Here is a 24074-nt window from a genome sequence, read left to right as displayed (position 1 = left end):
GGCTAGGGTTTAGATATGGTGGGATAGGACAGGGCTAGGTTTAGATATGGTGGGATAGGACAGGGCTAGGTTTAGATATGGTTAGACAGGGCTAGGTTTAGGTGGGATATGGGGACAGGGCTAGGTTTAGATATGGTGGGATAAGACAGGGCTAGGTTTAGATATGGTGGGATAGACAGGGCTAGGTTTAGATATGGTGGGATAAGACAGGGCTAGGTTTAGATATGGTGGGATAAGACAGGGCTAGGTTTAGATATGGTGGGATAAGACAGGGCTAGGTTTAGATATGGTGGGATAAGACAGGGCTAGGTTTAGATATGGTGGGATAAGACAGGGCTAGGTTTAGATATGGTGGGATAAGACAGGGCTAGGTTTAGATATGGTGGGATAAGACAGGGCTAGGTTTAGATATGGTGGGATAAGACAGGGCTAGGTTTAGATATGGTGGGATAAGACAGGGCTAGGTTTAGATATGGTGGGATAGACAGGGCTAGGTTTAGGTTTAGATATGGTGGGATAAGACAGGGCTAGGTTTAGATATGGTGGGATAAGACAGGGCTAGGTTTAGATATGGTGGGATAGGACAGGGCTAGGTTTAGATATGGTGGGATAAGACAGGGCTAGGTTTAGATATGGTGGGATAAGACAGGGCTAGGTTTAGATATGGTGGGATAAGACTGTGTTAATGCAGACATGTAGAAAGGTCTTGTGCCGTCACATGATTTTACAGGAACGTGTTGAGCCGGTCTTTGATTTATAACAAACATTGTAACGATGTAGTGAAATAATCCATCACTGTTGTTGGCGATTTACATTTACTCATTTAATACTGAAATATCTGTTTTAAGTTTATGATATTTGAGTACTAAAAAATGTAAATTTACCACAGTATTAGGCTATGCCAAGTAGTGAAGATAATGGAACAACAATAATGTGTTATTGTGAGTCAGTGTGTCCAATCTAACTGCACTGTGATGCTGCCTGGCCTTGGCCTGCTGTCTGTTGAAGTGACCTGCTGCCTGGCCGTGGCCTGCTGTCTGTTGAAGTGACCTGCTGCCTGGCCTTGGCCTGCTGTCTGTTGAAGTGACCTGCTGCCTGGCCTTGGCCTGTCTGGATGAAGTTGAAGTGACCTGCTGCCTGGCCTTGGCCTGCTGTCTGTTGAAGTGACCTGCTGCCTGGATATGCTGTCTGTTGAAGTGACCTGCTGCCTGGCCGTGGCCTGCTGTCTGTTGAAGTGACCTGCTGCCTGGGCCTGCTTGAAGTGACCTGCTGCCTGGCCTGCTGTCTGTTGAAGTGACCTGCTGCCTGGCCGTGGCCCGCTGTCTGTTGAAGTGAGCCTGGCCGTAGCTGTCTGTTGAAGTGACCTGCTGCCTGGCCGTGGCCTGCTGTCTGTTGAAGTGACCTGCCTGGCCGTTTGTCTGTTGAAGTGACCTGCTGCCTGGCCTTGGACAGGGCTGTCTTTGAATGGTGTCTGTTGAAGTGACCTGCTGTCTGTTGAAGTGACCTGACCTGGCTGGCCTGGTCCGCCTGGCCGTGGCTGTCTGTTGAAGTGACCTGCTGCCTGGCCGTGGCCCTGCTGTCTGTTGAAGTGACCTGACCTGGGGCCTGCTGTCTGCCTGTGACTGTTGAAGTGACCGCTGTCTGCTGCCTGGCCGTCTGTTGGACCCCTGCTGAAGTCTGTTGAAGTGACCTGACCTGGCCGTGGCCTGCTGTCTGTTGAAGTGACCTGCTTGGCCGTGATGCTGTCTGTTGAAGTGACCTGCTGCCTAAGTCTGTTGAAGTGACCTGCTACCTGGCCGTGGCCCGCTGTCTGTTGAAGTGACCCTGGCTGTCTGTTGAAGTGACCTGCTGCCTGGCCGTGGCCTGCTGTCTGTTGAAGTGACCTGCTGCCTGGCCGTGGCCTGCTGTCTGTTGAAGTGACCTGCTACCTGGCCGTGGGCTGTCTGTTGAAGTGACCTGCTGCCTGGCCGTCTGGCCTGGTTTTGAAGTGACCTGCTGCCTGGCCTGGTGGCCTGCTGTCTGTTGAAGTGACCTGCTGCCTGGCCGTGGCCCGCTGTCTGTTGAAGTGACCTGCTACCTGGCCGTGGCCCGCTGTCTGTTGAAGTGACCTGAAGTGACTGTCTGTTGAAGTGACCTGCCTGGCCGTGGCCCTGTCTGTTGAAGTGAGTGGCCCTGCTGTCTGTTGAAGTGACCTGCTGCCTGGCCGTGGCCTGCTGTCTGTTGAAGTGACCTGCTGCCTGGCCTGGCCTGCTGTCTGTGGACCTGCTGTCTGATGAAGTGACCTGCTGCCTGCTGGCCTGTCTGTTGAAGTGACCTGCCACCTGGCCGTCTGTCTTGACCTGCTGCCTGGCCGTGATACCTGGCCGTGGCCTGCTGGTTGAAGTGACTACCTGGCCTGCTGTCTGTTGAAGTGACCTGCTGGCCTGGCCGCTGGCCTGCTGTCTGTTGAAGTGACCTGCTGCCTGGCCGTGGCCTGCTGTCTGTTGAAGTGTGGCCTGGCCTGCTGTCTGTTGAAGTGACCTGCTGCCTGGCCGTGGCCTGCTGTCTGTTGAAGTGACCTGCTGCCTGGCCGTGGCCTGCTGTCTGTTGAAGTGACCTGCTGCCTGCTGCCTGGCCGTGGCCTGCTGTCTGTTGAAGTGACCTGCTGTCTGTTGTTGAAGTGACCTGCTGCCTGGCCGTGGCCTGCTGTCTGTTGAAGTGACCTGCTGCCTGGCCGTGGCCTGCTGTCTGTTGAAGTGACCTGCTGCCTGTTTTGGCCTACTGTCTGTTGCCTGGCCGTGGCCTACTGTCTGTTGAAGTGACCTGCTGCCTGGCTGTTGAAGTGGCCTGCTGTCTGTTGAAGTGACCTGCTGCCTGGTTGAAGTGGCCTGGCCTGGCTGTCTGTTGAAGTGACCTGCTGCCTGGCCGTGGCCTGTCTGTTGAAGTGACCTACTGTCTGTTGAAGTGACCTGCTGCCTGGCCGTGGCCTGCTGTCTGTTGAAGTGACCTGCTGCCTGGCCGTGGCCTGCTGTCTGTTGAAGTGACCTGCTACCTGGCCGTGGCCTACTGTCTGTTGAAGTGACCTGTCTGTTGAAGTGACCTGCCACCTGCCTGGCCGTGGCCTGCCTGTCTGTGGAAGTGACCTGCTACCTGGCCGTGGCCGCTGTCTGTTGAAGTGACCCTACCCGGGCCGTGGCCTACTGTCTGTTGAAGTGACCTGCTGCCTGGCCGTGGCCTGCTGTCTGTTGAAGTGAAGTGACCTGGCCTGCCTGGCGTGGCCTGCTGTCTGTTGAAGTGACCTGCTGCCTGGCCGTGGCCTGCTGTCTGTTGAAGTGACCTGCTGCCTGGCCGTGGCCCGCTGTCTGTTGAAGTGACCTGCTGCCTGGCCGTGGCCTGCTGTCTGTTGAAGTGACCTGCTGCCTGGCCGTGGCCTGCTGTCTGTTGAAGTGACCTGCTGCCTGGCCGTGGCCTGCTGTCTGTTGAAGTGACCTGCTGCCTGGCCGTGGCCTGCTGTCTGTTGAAGTGACCTGCTGCCTGGCCGTGGCCTGCTGTCTGTTGAAGTGACCTGCTGCCTGGCCGTGGCCTGGCCTGCTGTCTGTTGAAGTGACCTGCTGTCTGTTGAAGTGACCCCCTCTGTCTGTTGAAGTGACCTGCTACCTGGCCCTGTCTGTTGAAGTGCCTGCTGTCTGTTGAAGTGACCTGCTGCCTGGCCGTGGCCTGCTGTCTGTTGAAGTGACCTGCTGCCTGGCCGTGGCCTGCTGTCTGTTGAAGTGACCTGCTGCCTGGCCGTGGCCTGCTGTCTGTTGAAGTGACCTGCTGTCCTGGCCTGCTGTCTGGAAGTGCTGTCTGTTGAAGTGACCTGCTGCCTGGCCGTGGCCTGCTGTCTGTTGAAGTGACCTGCTGCCTGGCCGTGGCCTGCTGTCCTGTCTGTTGAAGTGACCTGCTGCCTGGCCGTGGCCTGCTGTCTGTTGAAGTGACCTGCTGCCTGGCCGTGGCCCGCTGTCTGTTGAAGTGACCTGCTGCCTGGACCGTGGCCTGGCTGTCTGTTGAAGTGACCTGCTGCCTGGCCGTGGCCTGCTGTCTGTTGAAGTGACCTGCTACCTGGCCTGGCCGTGGCCTACTGTCTGTTGAAGTGACCTGCTGCCTGGCCGTGCTGTCTGTTGAAGTGACCTGCTACCTGGCCGTGGCCTGCTGTCTGTTGGCCTGCTGTCTGTTGAAGTGACCTGCTGCCTGGCCGTGGCCTGCTGTCTGTTGAAGTGACCTGCTGGCCTGCTGTCTGTTGAAGTGACCTGCTGCCTGGCCTGTTGAAGTGGCCGTGGCCTGGCTGTCTGTTGAAGTGTGGCCTGGCTGTCTGTTGAAGTGACCTGCTACCTGGCCGTGGCCTGCTGTCTGTTGAAGTGACCTGCTACCTGGCCGTGGCCTGCTGTCTGTTGAAGTGACCTGCTACCTGCCTGGCCGTGGCCCTGCTGTCTGTTGAAGTGACCTGCTGGCCTGGCCGTGGCCGCTGTCTGTTGAAGTGACCTGCTGCTGTCTGTTGAAGTGACCTGCTGTCTGTTGAAGTGACCTGCTGCCTGGGTGGCCTGGCTGTCTGTTGTTGAAGTGACCTGCTGCCTGGCCGTGAAGTGCCTGGCTGTCTGTTGAAGTGACCTGCTGCCTGGCCGTGGCCTGCTGTCTGTTGAAGTGACCTGCTGCCTGGCCGTGGCCTGCTGTCTGTTGAGTGAGTGACCTGCTGCCTGGCCGTGGCCTGTCTGTTGAAGTGACCTGCTGCCTGGCCGTGGCCTACTGTCTGTTGAAGTGACCTGCTGCCTGGCCGTGGCCTACTGTCTGTGAAGTGACCTGCTGCCTGGCCTGGCTGTCTGTTGAAGTGACCTGCTGCCTGGCCGTGGACTGTCTGTTGAAGTGACCCTGCTGCCGTGGCCTACTGTCTGTTGAAGTGAAGTGAAGTGACCTGCTGCCTGGCCTGTTGAAGTGGCCTGCTGTCTGTTGAAGTGACCTGCTGCCTGGCCGTGGCCTGCTGTCTGTTGAAGTGAGTGAGTGACCTGCTGCCTGGCCGTGGTCCTGGCCGTGGGCCTGCTGTCTGTTGAAGTGACCTGCTGCCTGGCCGTGGCCGTGAAGTGACTCCGCTGCCTGGCCCTGCTGTCTGTTGAAGTGTGGCCGTGGGCCTGTCTGTTGAAGTGACCTGCTGCCTGGCCGTGCTGTCTGTTGAAGTGACCTGCTACCTGGCCGTGGCCTGCTGTCTGTTGAAGTGACCTGCTGCCTGGCCGTGGCCTGTTGAAGTGACCTGCTGCCTGGCCGTGGCCTGCTGTCTGTTGAAGTGACCTGCTGCCTGGCCGTGGCCTGCTGTCTGTTGAAGTGAGTGACCTGTCTGACCTGGTCTGTTGAAGTGGCCTGCTGTCTGTTGAAGTGACCTGCTGCCCTGGCCTGGCCTGCTGTCTGTTGAAGTGACCTGCTGCCTGGCCGTGGCCTGCTGTCTGTTGAAGTGACCTGCTGCCTGGCCGTGGCCTACTGTCTGTTGAAGTGACCTGCTGCCTGGCCGTGGCCTGCTGTCTGTTGAAGTGACCTGCTGCCTGGCCGTGGCCTGCTGTCTGTTGAAGTGACCTGCTGTCTGTTGAAGTGACCTGCTGCCTGGCCGTGGCCTGCTGTCTGTTGAAGTGACCTGCTACCTGGCCGTGGCCTACTGTCTGTTGAAGTGGCCTGCCTGCTGTCTGTTGAAGTGACCTGCTGTCTGGAAGTGGCCTGCTGTCTGTTGAAGTGACCTGCTGCCTGGCCGTGGCCCTGCTGTCTGTTGAAGTGTCTGTCTGAAGTGACCTGCTGCCTGGCCTGCTGTCTGGCCGTGGCCCTGCTGTCTGTTGAAGTGACCTGCTGCCTGGCCGTGCCTGGCTGTCTGTTGAAGTGACCTGCTGTCTGTTGAAGTGACCTGCTGTCTGTTGAAGTGACCTGCTGTCTGTTGAAGTGACCTGCTGTCTGTTGAAGTGACCTGCTGCCTGGCCGTGGCCTACTGTCTGTTGAAGTGACCTGCTGCCTGGCCGTGGCCTGCTGTCTGTTGAAGTGACCTGCTGTCTGTTGAAGTGACCTGCTGCCTGGCCTGCTGTCTGTTGAAGTGACCTGCTGCCTGGCCGTGGCCTGTGGCTGCCTGTCTGTTGAAGTGACCTGTTGAAGTGACCTGCTGCCTGGCCGTGGCCCTGTCTGTCTTGAAGTGACCTGCTGCCTGGCCGTGGCCTGCTGTCTGTTGAAGTGACCTGCTGCCTGGCCGTGCTGTCTGTTGAAGTGACTGCCTGGCCGTGGCTGTCTGTTGAAGTCTGTCTTGAAGTGACCTGGCCTGGCCTCTGTCTTGAAGTGTGCCTGGCCTGCTGTCTGTTGAAGTGACCTGGCCTGCTGTCTGAAGTGCCGCTACCTGGCCTGGCTGTCTGTTGAAGTGACTGCCTGCTACCTGGCCGTGGCCTGCTGTCTGTTGAAGTGACCTGCTGCCTGAAGGCCTGCTGTCTGTTGAAGTGACCTGCTGCCTGGCCGTGGCCTGCTGTCTGTTGAAGTGACCTGGCCGTTGCTGTCTGTTGAAGTGGCCGTGGCCTGCTGTCTGTTGAAGTGACCTGCCTACCTGGGCTGTCTGTTGAAGTGACCTGCTGCCTGGCCCTGCTGTCTGTTGAAGTGACCTGCTGCCTGGCCGTGGCCTCTGTCTGTTGAAGTGACCTGCTGCCTACTGTCTGTTGAAGTGACCTGCTGCCTGGCCGTGGCCTGCTGTCTGTTGAAGTGACCTGCTGCCTGGCCGTGGCCTACTGTCTGAAGGCCTGCCTGGCCTGGCCTACTGTCTGTTGAAGTGACTGCCTGGCCTGGCCTACTGTCTGTTGAAGGACCGTGGCCTGCTGTCTGTTGAAGTGACCTGCTGCCTGGCCGTGGCCTGCTGTCTGTTGAAGTGAACTGTTGAAGTGGCCTGTTGAAGTGCCTGCTGTCTGTTGAAGTGACCTGCTGCCTGGCCGTGGCCTGCTGTCTGTTGAAGTGACCTGCTGCCTGGCCGTGGCCTGCTGTCTGTTGAAGTGGCCTGCTGTCTGTTGAAGTGACCTGCTGCCTGGCCGTGAAGGCCTGCTGTCTGTTGAAGTGACCTGCTGCCTGGCCGTGGCCTACTGTCTGTTGAAGTGACCTGCTGCCTGGCCGTGGCCTACTGTCTGTTGAAGTGACCTGCTGCCTGGCCGTGGCCTGCTGTCTGTTGAAGTGACCTGCTACCTGGCCTGGCCTGCTGTCTGTTGAAGTGACCTGCTGCCTGGCCGTGGCCTACTGTCTGTTGAAGTGACCTGCTACCTGGCCGTGGCCTACTGTCTGTTGAAGTGACCTGCTGTCTGTTGAAGTGACCTGCTGTCTGTTGAAGTGACCTGCTGTCTGTTGAAGTGACCTGCTACCTGGCCGTGGCCTGCTGTCTGTTGAAGTGACCTGCTACCTGGCCTGGCTGTTGAAGTGGCTACTGTCTGTTGAAGTGACCTGCTACCTGGCTGGGTTGAAGTGACCTGTCTGTTGTCTGTTGAAGTGACTGTTGTTGAAGTGACCTACTGTCTGTTGAAGTGACCTGTTTGTTGAAGTGACCTACTGTCTGTTGAAGTGACCTGCTGTCTGTTGAAGTGACCTGTTTGTTGAAGTGACCTACTGTCTGTTGAAGTGACCTGTTTGTTGCTACTCAAGTGGAAATCCCTTTTTTTGTTTTTCAGAGTTGAAAGTGATTTTTAAGACTAATTTATCCTCCTAAGAGATTGAGAAATAAACCTGCTCAACTTAATGTCCCAGAACTTTCCATGGATCTCTAGGCTCTTGGCTTTGGCTGCTGTCTGGATTCTTAAAAAGCATCAGGTGTCTTGTGGCTGACTATTCATCTTTCACTATCTATAGGACAAGATGGCTGGAATGACCCACCAGCAGTACGAGGGGGTTCTAGGAAGAAAAAGGTATCTTCTCTGGATAAATTACTTTCATACCGGATTCCCCATCCTCTCTGATAACATGGACTAGCTCAGACTGGAGAAATGTGGACCAGTAGACCATCTTGGAAATGTTAATAGCTACAATCTTAGTTGTATGTAAACCAGTATTCAGTGAATCCATGTTCTCCAGATGTTGTAGACGGTCTTTGCTATTTCAGTACTTTCATGTGTTTAAACATGCATTAAGATCTTAGCTGTATGTTAACCAGTAGGTGAATCTAAGATCTTAGCTGTATGTTAACCAGTAGGTGAATCTAAGATCTTAGCTGTATGTTAACCAGTAGGTGAATCTAAGATCTTAGCTGTATGTTAACCAGTAGGTGAATCTAAGATCTTAGCTGTATGTTAACCAGTAGGTGAATCTAAGATCTTAGCTGTATGTTAACCAGTAGGTGAATCTAAGATCTTAGCTGTATGTTAACCAGTAGGTGAATCTAAGATCTTAGCTGTATGTTAACCAGTAGGTGAATCTAAGATCTTAGCTGTATGTTAACCAGTAGGTGAATCTAAGATCTTAGCTGTATGTTAACCAGTAGGTGAATCTAAGATCTTAGCTGTATGTTAACCAGTAGGTGAATCTAAGATCTTAGCTGTATGTTAACCAGTAGGTGAATCTAAGATCTTAGCTGTATGTTAACCAGTAGGTGAATCTAAGATCTTAGCTGTATGTTAACCAGTAGGTGAATCTAAGATCTTAGCTGTATGTTAACCAGTAGGTGAATCTAAGATCTTTAGTTAACCAGTAGGTGAATCTAAGATCTTAGCTGTATGTTAACCAGTAGGTGAATCTAAGATCTTAGCTGTATGTTAACCAGTAGGTGAATCTAAGATCTTAGCTGTATGTTAACCAGTAGGTGAATCTAAGATCTTAGCTGTATGTTAACCAGTAGGTGAATCTAAGATCTTAGCTGTATGTTAACCAGTAGGTGAATCTAAGATCTTAGCTGTATGTTAACCAGTAGGTGAATCTAAGATCTTAGCTGTATGTTAACCAGTAGGTGAATCTAAGATCTTAGCTGTATGTTAATCTTAGCAGTAGGTGAATCTAAGATCTTAGCTGTATGTTAACCAGTAGGTGAATCTAAGATCTTAGCTGTATGTTAACCAGTAGGTGAATCTAAGATCTTAGCTGTATGTTAACCAGTAGGTGAATCTAAGATCTTAGCTGTATGTTAACCAGTAGGTGAAGCTAAGATCTTAGCTGTATGTTAACCAGTAGGTGAATCTAAGATCTTAGCTGTATGTTAACCAGTAGGTGAATCTAAGATCTTAGCTGTATGTTAACCAGTAGGTGAATCTAAGATCTTAGCTGTATGTTAACCAGTAGGTGAATCTAAGATCTTAGCTGTATGTTAACCAGTAGGTGAATCTAAGATCTTAGCTGTATGTTAACCAGTAGGTGAAGCTTTTATGTCTGTAATAATAAACCTGCCAGTGTGTGAATCTGTGTTCTGTCCGCGTCTCAGGTTGTCCCAGACAACTACACCCCTCCGGCTCCCATCACCGCCCCTGTTATGGGGGGTTTCCCCATGGAGGGCCATCATCATCAGCCCCAAGGACAGCAGGGCCACGACCCCAGCCGCACGCAGCAGTTCCCCCCAGGGGCCCCTCAGGAGCCCAGCGTACAGGTCAGTGACAACCTCTTCTGTGTTTCTCCATGCCCAGTTCTGGAGCCAGAATACAGTGGGATTTCTGGTAGCATGAGACTAGTGCCAACCTAACCCAGTACCATTTACTTTCTTATTTAAGGCCTGGCAGCCTGACCTCTAACCCCTAAAGTCAGGATGCCATTTACTTTCTTATTTAAGGCCTGGCAGGCCGACCTCTAACCCCTAAAGTCAGGCTACCAGTTACTTATAGGTAGGCCGACCTCTAACCCCTAAAGTCAGGCTACCAGTTACTTATAGGTAGGCCGACCTCTAACCCCTAAAGTCAGGCTACCAGTTACTTATAGGTAGACAGATCTCTAACCCCTGAAGTCAGGCTACCAGTTACTTATAGGTAGACAGATCTCTAACCCCTGAAGTCAGGCTACCAGTTACTTATAGGTAGACAGATCTCTAACCCCTGAAGTCAGGCTACCAGTTGCTTATAGGTAGTCAGATCTCTAACCCCTAAAGTCAGGCTACCAGTTACTTATAGGCAGGCAGATCTCTAACCCCTAAAGTCAGGCTACCAGTTACTTATAGGTAGACAGATCTCTAACCCCTGAAGTCAGGCTACCAGTTACTTATAGGTAGTCAGATCTCTAACCCCTAAAGTCAGGCTACCAGTTACTTATAGGTAGTCAGATCTCTAACCCCTAAAGTCAGGCTACCAGTTACTTATAGGCAGGCAGATCTCTAACCCCTAAAGTCAGGCTACCAGTTACTTATAGGCAGGCAGATCTCTAACCCCTAAAGTCAGGCTACCAGTTACTTATAGGTAGACAGATCTCTAACCCCTGAAGTCAGGCTACCAGTTACTTATAGGTAGACAGATCTCTAACCCCTAAAGTCAGGCTACCAGTTACTTATAGGCAGGCCGACCTCTAACCCCTAAAGTCAGGCTACCAGTTACTTATAGGTAGACAGATCTCTAACCCCTAAAGTCAGGCTACCAGTTACTTATAGGCATGCCGACCTCTAACCCCTAAAGTTAGGCTACCAGTTACTTATAGGCAGGCCGACCTCTAACCCCTAAAGTCAGGCTACCAGTTACTTATAGGCAGGCCGACCTCTAACCCCTGTGTGTCCCTTCAGCTCCTCCAGGCGCTGCCGGCTGAGAGGGTGGAGCAGAGAGAGATCCCTGCAGAGCACATGGTCCTCAAGCAGACCTTCGACAGCCTGGTTCAACGCTGCCAGCTAGCCGCACAAGACCCAGTAAGTCTTTACACAAGACGGTAGTATCGGCTCTTGTGATTCAAAAGACATAATTTCTACCCGTCTCTCTGCATAAGACACACAGAGCCATTCTGAAGGTGCTGCTGTTCGAGTCTGACATCCTAATATTCAATATATTTATTTATTTTCCTCAGCAGACAAAAAGGAAACTTGACGATGCATCGAAACGCCTTGGGTACCTGTATGACAAGCTGAGAGAGCAAACGGTGAGAACACAGAGCAGATACTCTACCACAGGGCCCCAGCCTTAGAGTTCACAAATCTGCTGTTTCAAAACACACACCTTCAAAAAAATAATCTGTGTTTTTAAAACATTTCACCTGCGTTTTATATTGAAAGTCGGCTGTTTTTAGTTTTTTTTGCTTCAATAGAGTGATCAGGGACATGTAACTATAGTTTTCCTTCACAGAAAATACATTAGTGCAACACATTCTGGCAGAAAATAGCTTCGTTTTCATCAGATGACAACAGAAGTGGAACTCCATTTGGCTGGCAGCCACACAAGTAAATGAGTTTACAATTAAAAAGCACTGTCTTTTTTTTTTGCAAAAGCGATGCATGGCCATCATATTTCTGTTTAGCATAGAGAGAGAATGTAGCCAGCTACATTTCCCAATGTTTTGCTTGAAGTTAATCTTGTATTTAACCAGAGAAAAGTTGGCTACACGGAAAAGTAGCTACACATCAGTCAGAGCGCTGTCTGCTGATAGAATGCCGTTTCCTGAAGTCTCATCTGAGGGGAGAAGTGCAACTGAAGCACAAAATTAGTCTGATGCAGAGCAGAAATTACAATAAGAAGCATTTTAGATTTGCTGTACAAAACGCAGCAAGATATTTCTTATTCGTTTTATCTTCTTTCTTTTCTGCGTCAAAATCACACAATTCTGTATTAACGCGACTCCTGTACCATGATGTCAGTTAGTTCTCATTTTAATCCAGTCAAGTTAGTCCACTCCATAACAGACCCAGTCAAGGTGCTCCACTCCATAACAGACCCAGTCATGTTACTCCACTCCATAACAGACCCAGTCAAGGTGCTCCACTCCATAACAGACCCAGTCATGGTGCTCCACTCCATAACAGACCCAGTCATGGTGCTCCACTCCATAACAGACCCAGTCATGGTGCTCCACTACATAACAGACCCAGTCATGGTGCTCCACTCCATAACAGACCCAGTCATGGTGCTCCACTCCATAACAGACCCAGTCATGGTGCTCCACTCCATAACAGACCCAGTCATGGTGCTCCACTACATAACAGACCCAGTCAAGTTAGTCAACTCCATAACAGACCCAGTCATGGTGCTCCATTACATAACAGACCCAGTCATGGTGCTCCACTCCATAACAGACCCAGTCAAGTTAGTCCACTCCATAACAGACCCAGTCATGGTGCTCCACTCCATAACAGACCCAGTCAAGTTAGTCAACTCCATAACAGACCCAGTCATGGTGCTCCATTACATAACAGACCCAGTCATGGTGCTCCACTCCATAACAGACCCAGTCAAGTTAGTCCACTCCATAACAGACCCAGTCATGTTAGTCCACTCCATAACAGACCCAGTCATGGTGTCCACTACATAACAGACCCAGTCATGGTGCTCCACTACATAACAGACCCAGTCATGGTGCTCCACTCCATAACAGACCCAGTCATGGTGCTCCACTCCATAACAGACCCCAGTCATGGTGCTCCACTCCATAACAGACCCAGTCATGGTGCTCCACTCCATAACAGACCCAGTCATGGTGCTCCACTCCATAACAGACCCAGTCATGGTGCTCCACTCCATAACAGACCCAGTCATGGTGCTCCACTCCATAACAGACCCAGTCATGGTGCTCCACTCCATAACAGACCCAGTCAAGTTAGTCCACTCCATAACAGACCCAGTCATGGTGCTCCACTACATAACAGACCCAGCAATGGTGCTCCACTACATAACAGACCCAGTCATGGTGCTCCACTACATAACAGACCCAGTCATGGTGCTCCACTACATAACAGACCCAGTCATGGTGCTCCACTCCATAACAGACCCAGTCATGGTGCTCCACTCCATAACAGACCCAGTCATGGTGCTCCACTCCATAACAGACCCAGTCATGGTGCTCCACTCCATAACAGACCCAGTCATGGTGCTCCACTCCATAACAGACCCAGTCATGGTGCTCCACTACATAACAGACCCAGTCATGGTGCTCCACTCCATAACAGACCCAGTCATGGTGCTCCACTACATAACAGACCCAGTCATGGTGCTCCACTACATAACAGACCCAGTCATGGTGCTCCACTACATAACAGACCCAGTCATGGTGCTCCACTACATAACAGACCCAGTCATGTTAGTCCACTCCATAACAGACCCAGTCATGGTGCTCCACTCCATAACAGACCCAGTCATGGTGCTCCACTACATAACAGACCCAGTCATGGTGCTCCACTACATAACAGACCCAGTCATGGTGCTCCACTCCATAACAGACCCAGTCAAGTTAGTCCACTACATAACAGACCCAGTCATGGTGCTCCACTACATAACAGACCCAGTCATGGTGCTCCACTACATAACAGACCCAGTCATGTTAGTCCACTCCATAACAGACCCAGTCAAGTTACTCCACTACATAACAGACCCAAAGGAAATGTGTACATGCCTATAGTAACTTTAAATTCTCCCCTCATCCTGTAGCTGTCTAACAACATCCTGGGGGGTTTACATGAGATCAGTCGCTGTGTGGCGGGCCAGAACTACCAGCGTGGCCTAGAGGTCCACACTGCTGTGGTCACCAGCAGCAACTTCAGCGAGATCCAAGCCTTCATGCCCATCCTCAAAGTGGTCATGACCATCGCCAACAAGCTGGGCGTCTGACCACTGATCCCACACCAAGGCAGGCTTCTAGAATAAACCTTATTTCCTATAATGCTCTACTTTTGACCAGACCCTATGGGCTCTTTACGGGCCCCGTGGGCCCTATGATTTATGAGGGCCCCGAGGGGTCTATGAGGGCCCCCGAGGGCTCTTGTCAAAAGTAGTGCTCTATATAGGGAGTAGAGTGCCATTTGGAACACTCAAAAACACACCAAGATAAAACAGCCTTCAGTGTTATCATATGGATGGATCACAATGTTATAGATTAGATATTTATTTTTCAGCTGTTGAAATGTGCTTTGATAAAGAAGAAAAAAACATGATTGCAGATGTGTGGTTTTCACTTGACTAAAGCCAACTCATAGAAAGGTTTCTGACTTGGCTGATGACGAGAGGTGTTCTTCTCTCTGAGAAGACGAGTCACTGTGGTGGTTATCAACAGCAAAACACCCAATAGTATTAAAGAAGTTGAGTCCTTTTAGCTTTTCGATGGGAAGATACCTGATGTTAAATATTAAAGAGGTGGGGGTTACTGGTGTGGGAGGATTGTAAAGATAGCTGAGGATTTTAATGTCATGTGTTTGAGAGTGGAGAAAGATATACGCAAATGTCTCTGAACAATGTGGGCTTGGATTCTCTGGCTGTCAGTCGTTCTTAACATGGTAACACATCCAACTAAGGGAAGACTTTGGAGAGCGAGGTTGTTTTTGTCCACCTTCCTACCTCATCTTTCCTTAACAAACCACACAACGTCCAGCTGATTTTTACAATAGTTAGGAAGAGTGAATGAGTTATATACACTTTTGTAATGCATACTGTACCACAGTGCTGAAATTGTTACTTTTCACTGACAGACCAGTGTGCTCTACAGACCAGTGGGCTCTACAGACCAGTGGGTTCTACAGACCAGTGGGTTCTACAGACCAGTGGGCTCTACAGACCAGTGTGCCATCTCTTACTTTGTTATGTTTTCAGGCCAAAGCACTGCAACGACTAGCTCTGATCCAGGGTGTTACGTGCAGCTTGTTGACTCAGAGCTGTGTCAGAGCCTGCACATTACGCCCTGGTCCAGAGCTATGCAACAACAGAATGTAATTTGATGATTCTTGTGGAGTTGCTGGATGTTTTTTTTATAGTCAGTCCCCGTTACAGTCACTATAGAGCGGCCCACTGCTGTCAGCTAGCTTGTGTGATTGAGATACTGTATGAGAACTGTGTGTGTTCTGGTTGTTAGCTTCGCCCCCTGTTTATAGTGTGCTGGCTTCTGTTGTGTATAAACTGTAATGAGCACACCACTGTAAACAGTGGTTACACTTGACATTTCATGCTGATTGAAGAACGTGGCAGTTATCCACTGAAATATGAATTATGGCAAAGAAACCCATGAATAAATCTCTTGAAATATTTTTGTGAATTGTAAGTGTTGAGTAAGTTACACTCCCCCTATTTTTTTTGTTGTTGACGATGTCCCTGTTTTAATAATTAATGAGTATTTCCCCATTTTTAATCATGAATTAGTACATTACCCCTGTTTTAATAAGGAATTAGACATTTCTTATGTGACCTGTTGCATCCTATATTTAGTTTCTAATTGTGCGTAGCCATAGAAACGACCTTCCCACGCCACCTTGTTCTTTTTCAGGGGGGTTGTGCACAAAAAATGATCACACCAAAGCTAATCCATTCTAGTGTTTTGTTCTCACTGGGAGTGGCCTATGATTACGTATGTACTTAATATTAGTCGAGATCTAATGTGCTAAATCAAATGTTTGAGAGCTGGAGCAGTGGAAACGCCTTCTCTAGAGGGATGAATCACGCTTCACCATCTGGCAGTCCGACAGACGAATCTGAGTTTGGCGGATGCCAGGAGAACGCTACCTGTCCTACTGCATAGTGCCAACTGTAAAGTTTGGTGGAGGAGGTATAATGGTCTGGGGCTGTTTTTCAGGGTTCGGGCCCCTTAGTTCCAGTAAAGGGAAATCTTAATGCTACAGCATACAATAACATTCTGTGCTTCCAACATTGTGGCAACAGTTTGGGGAAGGCCCTTTCCTGTTTCAGCATGATAACAATGCCCCCGTGCACAAAGCGAGGTCCATACAGAAATGTTTTGTCGAGATCGGTGTGGGAGAACTTGACTGGCCTGCACAGAGCCCTGACCTCAACTCCATCAAACACCAGGCCTAATCGCCCAACATCAGTGCCCGACCTCTCTAATGCTCCTGTGGCTAAATGGAAGCAAGTCCCTACAGCAATGTTCCAACATCTAGTGGAAAGCCTTCCCAGAAGAGTGGAGGCTGTTATAGCAGCAATGTTCCAACATCTAGTGGAAGGCCTTCCCAGAAGAGTGGAGGCTGTTATAGCAGCAATGTTCCAACATCTAGTGGAAGGCCTTCCCAGAAGAGTGGAGGCTGTTATTGCAGCAATGTTCCAACATCTAGTGGAAAGCCTTCCCAGAAGAGTGGAGGCTGTTATAGCAGCAATGTTCCAACATCTAGTGGAAAGCCTTCCCAGAAGAGTGGAGGCTGTTATTGCAGCAATGTTCCAACATCTAGTGGAAAGCCTTCCCAGAAGAGTGGAGGCTGTTATAGCAGCGAAGGAGGGACCAACTCCATATTAATGCCCATGATTTTGGAATGAGATGTTCAAGAAATGGATGTCCACATACTTTTGGTCATGTAATTTACTATGTTACACCCTGTTGTGTATTACTTTAGTTCTGTACTATAGGTTGGTTGAAGAGATGTCAGTCCGTTAAACAGGTTGGCCAGAGAGAGCGAACAGAGAACATCATGTGGCAACAGAAGACATTGAAGTACCTCACCCAGTGCTCATTATTTGTTGCACAAAAATATTTATCCAATCCATTGATGCTTACATTGCCATCCTTTGCTGTATATAATTTTGTTTTGAAATAAAATAATAATAATTCAGACTTGTATAAATAAGGACGTGTCAATGTTTAGTGCAGAAAGTGTATCAAGGGATTTATGATTGTGTAAGGTTGATTCCTCAGCAGAGTAGGCTGATGTACATGTGGGCCTACAGGAGAGAAGGCGAATGAATGAATGGCACGAGAGACTTAATAACAGCAGGTCAGGCTGAACTGAGTGGTGAGTATGGAGCGGACCAACAGCATGGAACCAACCAGTGTGGAACCAGGCAGCGGTGTGGAACCGCTTGTAGTGTGAACTTAACATATAAGGAATATATATATATATATATTTTTTAAATAAAATCTCCAAAATTGACCTGAGGACATGGAAATGCCCGTAGTTGCAGAATCACCCAATTACGAGACCGTGATACTACGAATGTTCTGCCTTGTCATGTTGTGTCTTGCCAGGTAGGTGGCGCCAAAACTCAGCTATAGCCATACAACAAAGCTGGAGGTTTTAAGGTGGGAACACGTCACCCCACTATCAAAGATTTCTATAACTAACCCAAGATATACCAGAGCCTGTCCTTTCCAGTGGGAGCAAATTAATCATAGTGGGCAGAACAAGGAAGGGGGTGGGCAGAGCCAAGCACGAGGTAGTGAGATCCTATTGGCATGTTCTAGAGTTTATTTGCATATTTCTGTTAAGGGAACGCCTACTCTGAAGAGTACGTGTACAATAACAAAATTCGCTATTGCACTCCTAAACAACGCAATTTTTTAAAACATTTGGCAAAGCGTAAAATCTACATCTACTATGTTTGTTACAGACTCTAGCTTTGGAAACAGAAAACCGTATGGAGATCAAATGTTTCATCGATGAGAAAATTTGCAGATTGTAGGCCAAAATCCATCTGGCTCCATCTTCTCCCACAGCCGGCTATTGGGGTTCCTCTTATCACCATATTTGGTAGTGAGTGGAAACGCCAACCGGTTTCTTCACATTTATACAGCCAGTGAAAGATCTGGCTCATTGTTCCATCTGTGCCACTGTCATCCAAGGGAAATGTAAATTATAGGTAAAGTTCGGGTTTAGGGTAGGGACGTCCCAATGAGCTCATATAGGAATGACCGTAATTTATAGGTTGGATTGTTTTTTTATTTTACTTCAGACGTGATGCCGTGCTAAGGTTTTCACTCAATTTGCAGGCATGTCGTAGGATTGGTCAGAGGGGAACACATGTTGAAGAACTGCTGCTGATTGGTTGTGTTGAATCAGACGACGTAACCTGTTGTGCGGGTGATTTTACCAGGTGAACCGCCCTAGTGCCATTATGACCTAAAGTAACCTCTTCTTGACAAGGTGATGTAACCATAACCTCCATCAAACACAATGCATATGTAATTATCCTACATTCACCAATGGGAAGTGAACACAGTCTTAATTTGTTGTTGGGGTGTGTCAGAGTCATATGGGATATATCCCAAATGGCTCCATATTCCCTATATATTGCACTACTTTTGAAAAGAGGGCCCTGGTCAAGTTAAGCACTATATTGGCAATAGAGTGCCATTTGGGGAGCAGTTTATATCTACATTCATAGTCCCACCCAGACAGGATTCCTAGAGCTCTAGCCAGCTTTGAGTTTTAGGGAAACCCTTCACTTGCAATTTACTGAGAGCTTTGGCCTCAAAGACAAAGATAGAACAGCCGTGGATCTGTTAAGTAATCAAATAAAAATGTAGTAGACCTTACAGTGAAATGCTGAATACAACAGGTGTAGTAGACCTTACCGTGAAATGCTAAATACAACAGGTGTAGGTAGACCTTACAGTGAAATGCTGAATACAACAGGTGTAGGTAGACCTTACAGTGAAATGCTGAATACAACAGGTGTAGGTAGACCTTACAGTGAAATGCTGAATACAACAGGTGTATACAGTGAAATGCTGAATACAACAGGTGTAGTAGACCTTACAGTGAAATGCTGAATACAACAGGTGTAGGTAGACCTTACAGTGAAATGCTGAATACAACAGGTGTAGGTAGACCTTACAGTGAAATGCTGAATACAACAGGTGTAGGTAGACCTTACAGTGAAATGCTGAATACAACAGGTGTAGGTAGACCTTACAGTGAAATGCTGAACACAACAGGTGTAGGTAGACCTTAGTGAAATGCTGAATACAACAGGTGTAGGTAGACCTTACAGTGAAATGCTGAATACAACAGGTGTAGGTAGATCTTACCGTGAAATGCTGAATACAACAGGTGTAGGTAGACCTTACAGTGAAATGCTGAATACAACAGGTGTAGGTAGACCTTACCGTGAAATGCTGAATACAACAGGTGTAGGTAGATCTTACCGTGAAATGCTGAATACAACAGGTAGACCTTACCGTGAAATGCTGAATACAACAGGTGTAGGTAGACCTTACCGTGAAATGCTGAATACAACAGGTGTAGGTAGACCTTACAGTGAAATGCTGAATACAACAGGTGTAGGTAGACCTTACCGTGAAATGCTGAATACAACAGGTGTAGGTAGTAGTGAAATGCTGAATACAACAGGTGTAGGTAGACCTTACAGTGAAATGCTGAATACAACAGGTGTAGGTAGACCTTACCGTGAAATGCTGAATACAACAGGTGTAGGTAGACCTTACAGTGAAATGCTGAATACAACAGGTGTAGGTAGACCTTACAGTGAAATGCTGAATACAACAGGTGTAGGTAGACCTTACCGTGAAATGCTGAATACAACAGGTGTAGGTAGACCTTACAGTGAAATGCTGAATACAACAGGTGTAGGTAGACCTTACCGTGAAATGCTGAATACAACAGGTGTAGGTAGACCTTACCGTGAAATGCTGAATACAACAGGTGTAGGTAGATCTTACCGTGAAATGCTGAATGACCTTACCGTGAAATGCTGAATACAACAGGTGTAGGTAGACCTTACCGTGAAATGCTGAATACAACAGGTAGACCTTACCGTGAAATGCTGAATACAACAGGTGTAGGTAGATCTTACAGTGAAATGCTGAATACAACAGGTGTAGGTAGACCTTACCGTGAAATGCTGAATACAACAGGTGTAGGTAGACCTTACCGTGAAATGCTGAATACAACAGGTGTAGGTAGACCTTACAGTGAAATGCTGAATACAACAGGTGTAGGTAGACCTTACAGTGAAATGCTGAATACAACAGGTGTAGGTAGACCTTACCGTGAAATGCTGAATACAACAGGTGTAGGTAGATCTTACCGTGAAATGCTGAATACAACAGGTGTAGGTAGACCTTACCGTGAAATGCTGAATACAACAGGTGTAGGTAGACCTTACCGTGAAATGCTGAATACAACAGGTGTACCGTGAAATGCTGAATAGACCTTACCGTGAAATGCTGAATACAACAGGTGTAGGTAGACCTTACCGTGAAATGCTGAATACAACAGGTGTAGGTAGACCTTACCGTGAAATGCTGAATACAACAGGTAGACCTTACCGTGAAATGCTGAATACAACAGGTGTAGGTAGACCTTACCGTGAAATGCTGAATACAACAGGTGTAGGTAGACCTTACCATGAAATGCTGAATACAACAGGTGTAGGTAGACCTTACAGTGAAATGCTGAATACAACAGGTAGACCTTATCGTGAAATGCTGAATACAACAGGTGTAGTAGACCTTACAGTGAAATGCTGAATACAACAGGTGTAGGTAGACCTTACCGTGAAATGCTGAATACAACAGGTGTAGGTAGACCTTACTGTGAAATGCTGAATACAACAGGTGTAGGTAGACCTTACCGTGAAATGCTGAATACAACAGGTGTAGGTAGACCTTACCGTGAAATGCTGAATACAACAGGTGTAGGTAGATCTTACCGTGAAATGCTGAATACAACAGGTAGACCTTACCGTGAAATGCTGAATACAACAGGTGTAGGTAGACCTTACCGTGAAATGCTGAATACAACAGGTAGACCTTACCGTGAAATGCTGAATACAACAGGTGTAGGTAGATCTTACAGTGAAATGCTGAATACAACAGGTGTAGGTAGACCTTACCGTGAAATGCTGAATACAACAGGTGTAGGTAGACCTTACCGTGAAATGCTGAATACAACAGGTGTAGGTAGACCTTACAGTGAAATGCTGAATACAACAGGTGTAGGTAGACCTTACAGTGAAATGCTGAATACAACAGGTGTAGGTAGACCTTACCGTGAAATGCTGAATACAACAGGTGTAGGTAGATCTTACCGTGAAATGCTGAATACAACAGGTGTAGGTAGACCTTACCGTGAAATGCTGAATACAACAGGTGTAGGTAGACCTTACCGTGAAATGCTGAATACAACAGGTGTAGGTAGACCTTACCGTGAAATGCTGAATACAACAGGTGTAGGTAGACCTTACCGTGAAATGCTGAATACAACAGGTGTAGGTAGACCTTACCGTGAAATGCTGAATACAACAGGTAGACCTTACCGTGAAATGCTGAATACAACAGGTGTAGGTAGACCTTACCGTGAAATGCTGAATACAACAGGTGTAGGTAGACCTTACCATGAAATGCTGAATACAACAGGTGTAGGTAGACCTTACAGTGAAATGCTGAATACAACAGGTAGACCTTACCGTGAAATGCTGAATACAACAGGTGTAGTAGACCTTACTGTGAAATGCTGAATACAACAGGTGTAGGTAGACCTTACCGTGAAATGCTGAATACAACAGGTGTAGGTAGACCTTACCGTGAAATGCTGAATACAACAGGTGTAGGTAGACCTTACCGTGAAATGCTGAAACAGGTGTGAAAGGTAGACCTTACCGTGAAATGCTGAATACAACAGGTGTAGGTAGACCTTACCGTGAAATGCTGAATACAACAGGTAGACCTTACCGTGAAATGCTGAATACAACAGGTGTAGGTAGACCTTACCGTGAAATGCTGAATACAACAGGTGTAGGTAGACCTTACCGTGAAATGCTGAATACAACAGGTGTAGGTAGACCTTACCGTGAAATGCTGAATACAACAGGTGTAGGTAGACCTTACAGTGAAATGCTGAATACAACAGGTGTAGGTAGACCTTACAGTGAAATGCTGAATACAACAGGTGTAGGTAGACCTTACAGTGAAATGCTGAATACAACAGGTGTAGGTAGACCTTACAGTGAAATGCTGAATACAACAGGTGTAGGTAGACCTTACAGTGAAATGCTGAATACAACAGGTGTAGGTAGACCTTACCGTGAAATGCTGAATACAACAGGTGTAGGTAGATCTTACCGTGAAATGCTGAATACAACAGGTGTAGTAGACCTTATAGTGAAATGCTGAATACAACAGGTGTAGGTAGACCTTACCGTGAAATGCTGAATACAACAGGTGTAGGTAGACCTTACAGTGAAATGCTGAATACAACAGGTGTAGGTAGACCTTACCGTGAAATGCTGAATACAACAGGTGTAGGTAGACCTTACCGTGAAATGCTGAATACAACAGGTGTAGGTAGACCTTACCGTGAAATGCTGAATACAACAGGTGTAGGTAGACCTTACCGTGAAATGCTGAATACAACAGGTGTAGGTAGACCTTACCGTGAAATGCTGAATACAACAGGTGTAGGTAGACCTTACAGTGAAATGCTGAATACAACAGGTGTAGGTAGACCTTACAGTGAAATGCTGAATACAACAGGTGTAGGTAGACCTTACAGTGAAATGCTGAATACAACAGGTGTAGGTAGACCTTACAGTGAAATGCTGAATACAACAGGTGTAGGTAGACCTTACAGTGAAATGCTGAATACAACAGGTGTAGGTAGACCTTACCGTGAAATGCTGAATACAACAGGTGTAGGTAGATCTTACCGTGAAATGCTGAATACAACAGGTGTAGTAGACCTTATAGTGAAATGCTGAATACAACAGGTGTAGGTAGACCTTACCGTGAAATGCTGAATACAACAGGTGTAGGTAGACCTTACAGTGAAATGCTGAATACAACAGGTGTAGGTAGACCTTACAGTGAAATGCTGAATACAACAGGTGTAGGTAGACCTTACCGTGAAATGCTGAATACAACAGGTAGACCTTACCGTGAAATGCTGAATACAACAGGTGTAGGTAGACCTTACCGTGAAATGCTGAATACAACAGGTGTAGGTAGACCTTACCGTGAAATGCTGAATACAACAGGTGTAGGTAGACCTTACTGTGAAATGCTGAATACAACAGGTGTAGGTAGACCTTACCGTGAAATGCTGAATACAACAGGTGTAGGTAGACCTTACAGTGAAATGCTGAATACAACAGGTGTAGGTAGACCTTACCGTGAAATGCTTACTTACAAGCCCTTAGCAACTAGCCCAGTGGTTAGAGCATTGTGTCAGTAACCAAAAGGTTGCTGTATCGAATCCCTGAGCTGATGGCACGGTGTTTGACATGGTGTCTGATCCCCTGTAGGCCGTTGTGCCATTGATCAAGGCACTTAACCTCCACAAAGTAGACCTGCACTCTTAGTCACATGTTGTCAACATGTGGTCAACCCTCCATCTGGAGAGCTTCTGTTCAGGCTTGACTTTTGATCTATCCCTGAAACACCCAAGTCTGCTTATCAAGGTCCTGTTGAGCAGCTGATGTTTAGGCTACAATGTGGTTAGAGCAGGGCTTGAACAAAAGTCTGCACACCCAGTAGCTATCCTGCAGTGGTGAAAAGTACTTAAGTAAAAACATACTTTAAAGTACTACTTAAGTTGTTTATTGGGGTACTTTATTATTTATATTTTTAACAACTTTTACTTTTACTTCACAACATTCCTAAAGAAAAGTATGTACTTTTTACTCCATACATATTCCCTGACACCCAAAAGTACTCGTTACATTTTAAATGCTTAGCAGGATAGAAAATGGTCCAATTCGCACACTTATCAAGAGAACATCCCTGGTCATCCATACTGCCTCTGATCTGGTGGACTCACTAAACAGAGAACATCCCTGGTCATCCATACTGCCTCTGATCTGGTGGACTCACTAAACAGAGAACATCCCTGGTCATCCATACTGCCTCTGATCTGGTGGACTCACTAAACAGAGAACATCCCTGGTCATCCATACTGCCTCTGATCTGGACTCACTAAACAGAGAACATCCCTGATCTGGTGGACTCACTAAACAGAGAACATCCCTGGTCATCCATACTGCCTCTGATCTGGAGGACTCACTAAACAGACAACATCCCTGGTCATCCATACTGCCTCTGATCTGGTGGACTCACTAAACAGAGAACATCCCTGGTCATCCATACTGCCTCTGATCTGGTGGACTCACTAAACAGAGAACATCCCTGGTCATCCCTACTGCCTCTGATCTGGAGGACATCCCTGGTCATCCATACTGCCTCTGATCTGGAGGACTCATTAAACAGAGAACATCCCTGGTCATCCATACTGCCTCTGATCTGGTGGACTCACT

At 48.0% G+C, this 24074-nt stretch overlaps 1 protein-coding gene across 2 annotated transcripts in view; it reads left to right on the top strand.

Annotated features, from left to right (window-relative positions):
- sec31b (SEC31 homolog B, COPII coat complex component) overlaps window positions 1-15112 on the top strand; it is a 35472-nt gene extending 20360 nt beyond the window's left edge. For both annotated transcript variants that reach the window (XM_065022988.1, XM_065022987.1), the window contains exons 21-25: window positions 7852-7907; window positions 9410-9571; window positions 10685-10804; window positions 10960-11031; window positions 13527-15112. In XM_065022988.1, the coding sequence (XP_064879060.1) occupies window positions 7852-7907; window positions 9410-9571; window positions 10685-10804; window positions 10960-11031; window positions 13527-13706 (590 nt within the window). In that variant the 3' untranslated portion in view covers window positions 13707-15112. The remainder of the gene's footprint in view (window positions 1-7851; window positions 7908-9409; window positions 9572-10684; window positions 10805-10959; window positions 11032-13526) is intronic.
- Window positions 15113-24074: the final 8962 nt, after the last annotated feature.

This window comes from Oncorhynchus nerka, linkage group LG10 (assembly GCF_034236695.1).
Source record: "Oncorhynchus nerka isolate Pitt River linkage group LG10, Oner_Uvic_2.0, whole genome shotgun sequence".
Lineage (NCBI taxonomy): Eukaryota > Metazoa > Chordata > Actinopteri > Salmoniformes > Salmonidae > Oncorhynchus > Oncorhynchus nerka.
Note: the sequence above shows the minus strand (reverse complement) of the source record. Positions and strands in the feature narration are given on the sequence as shown.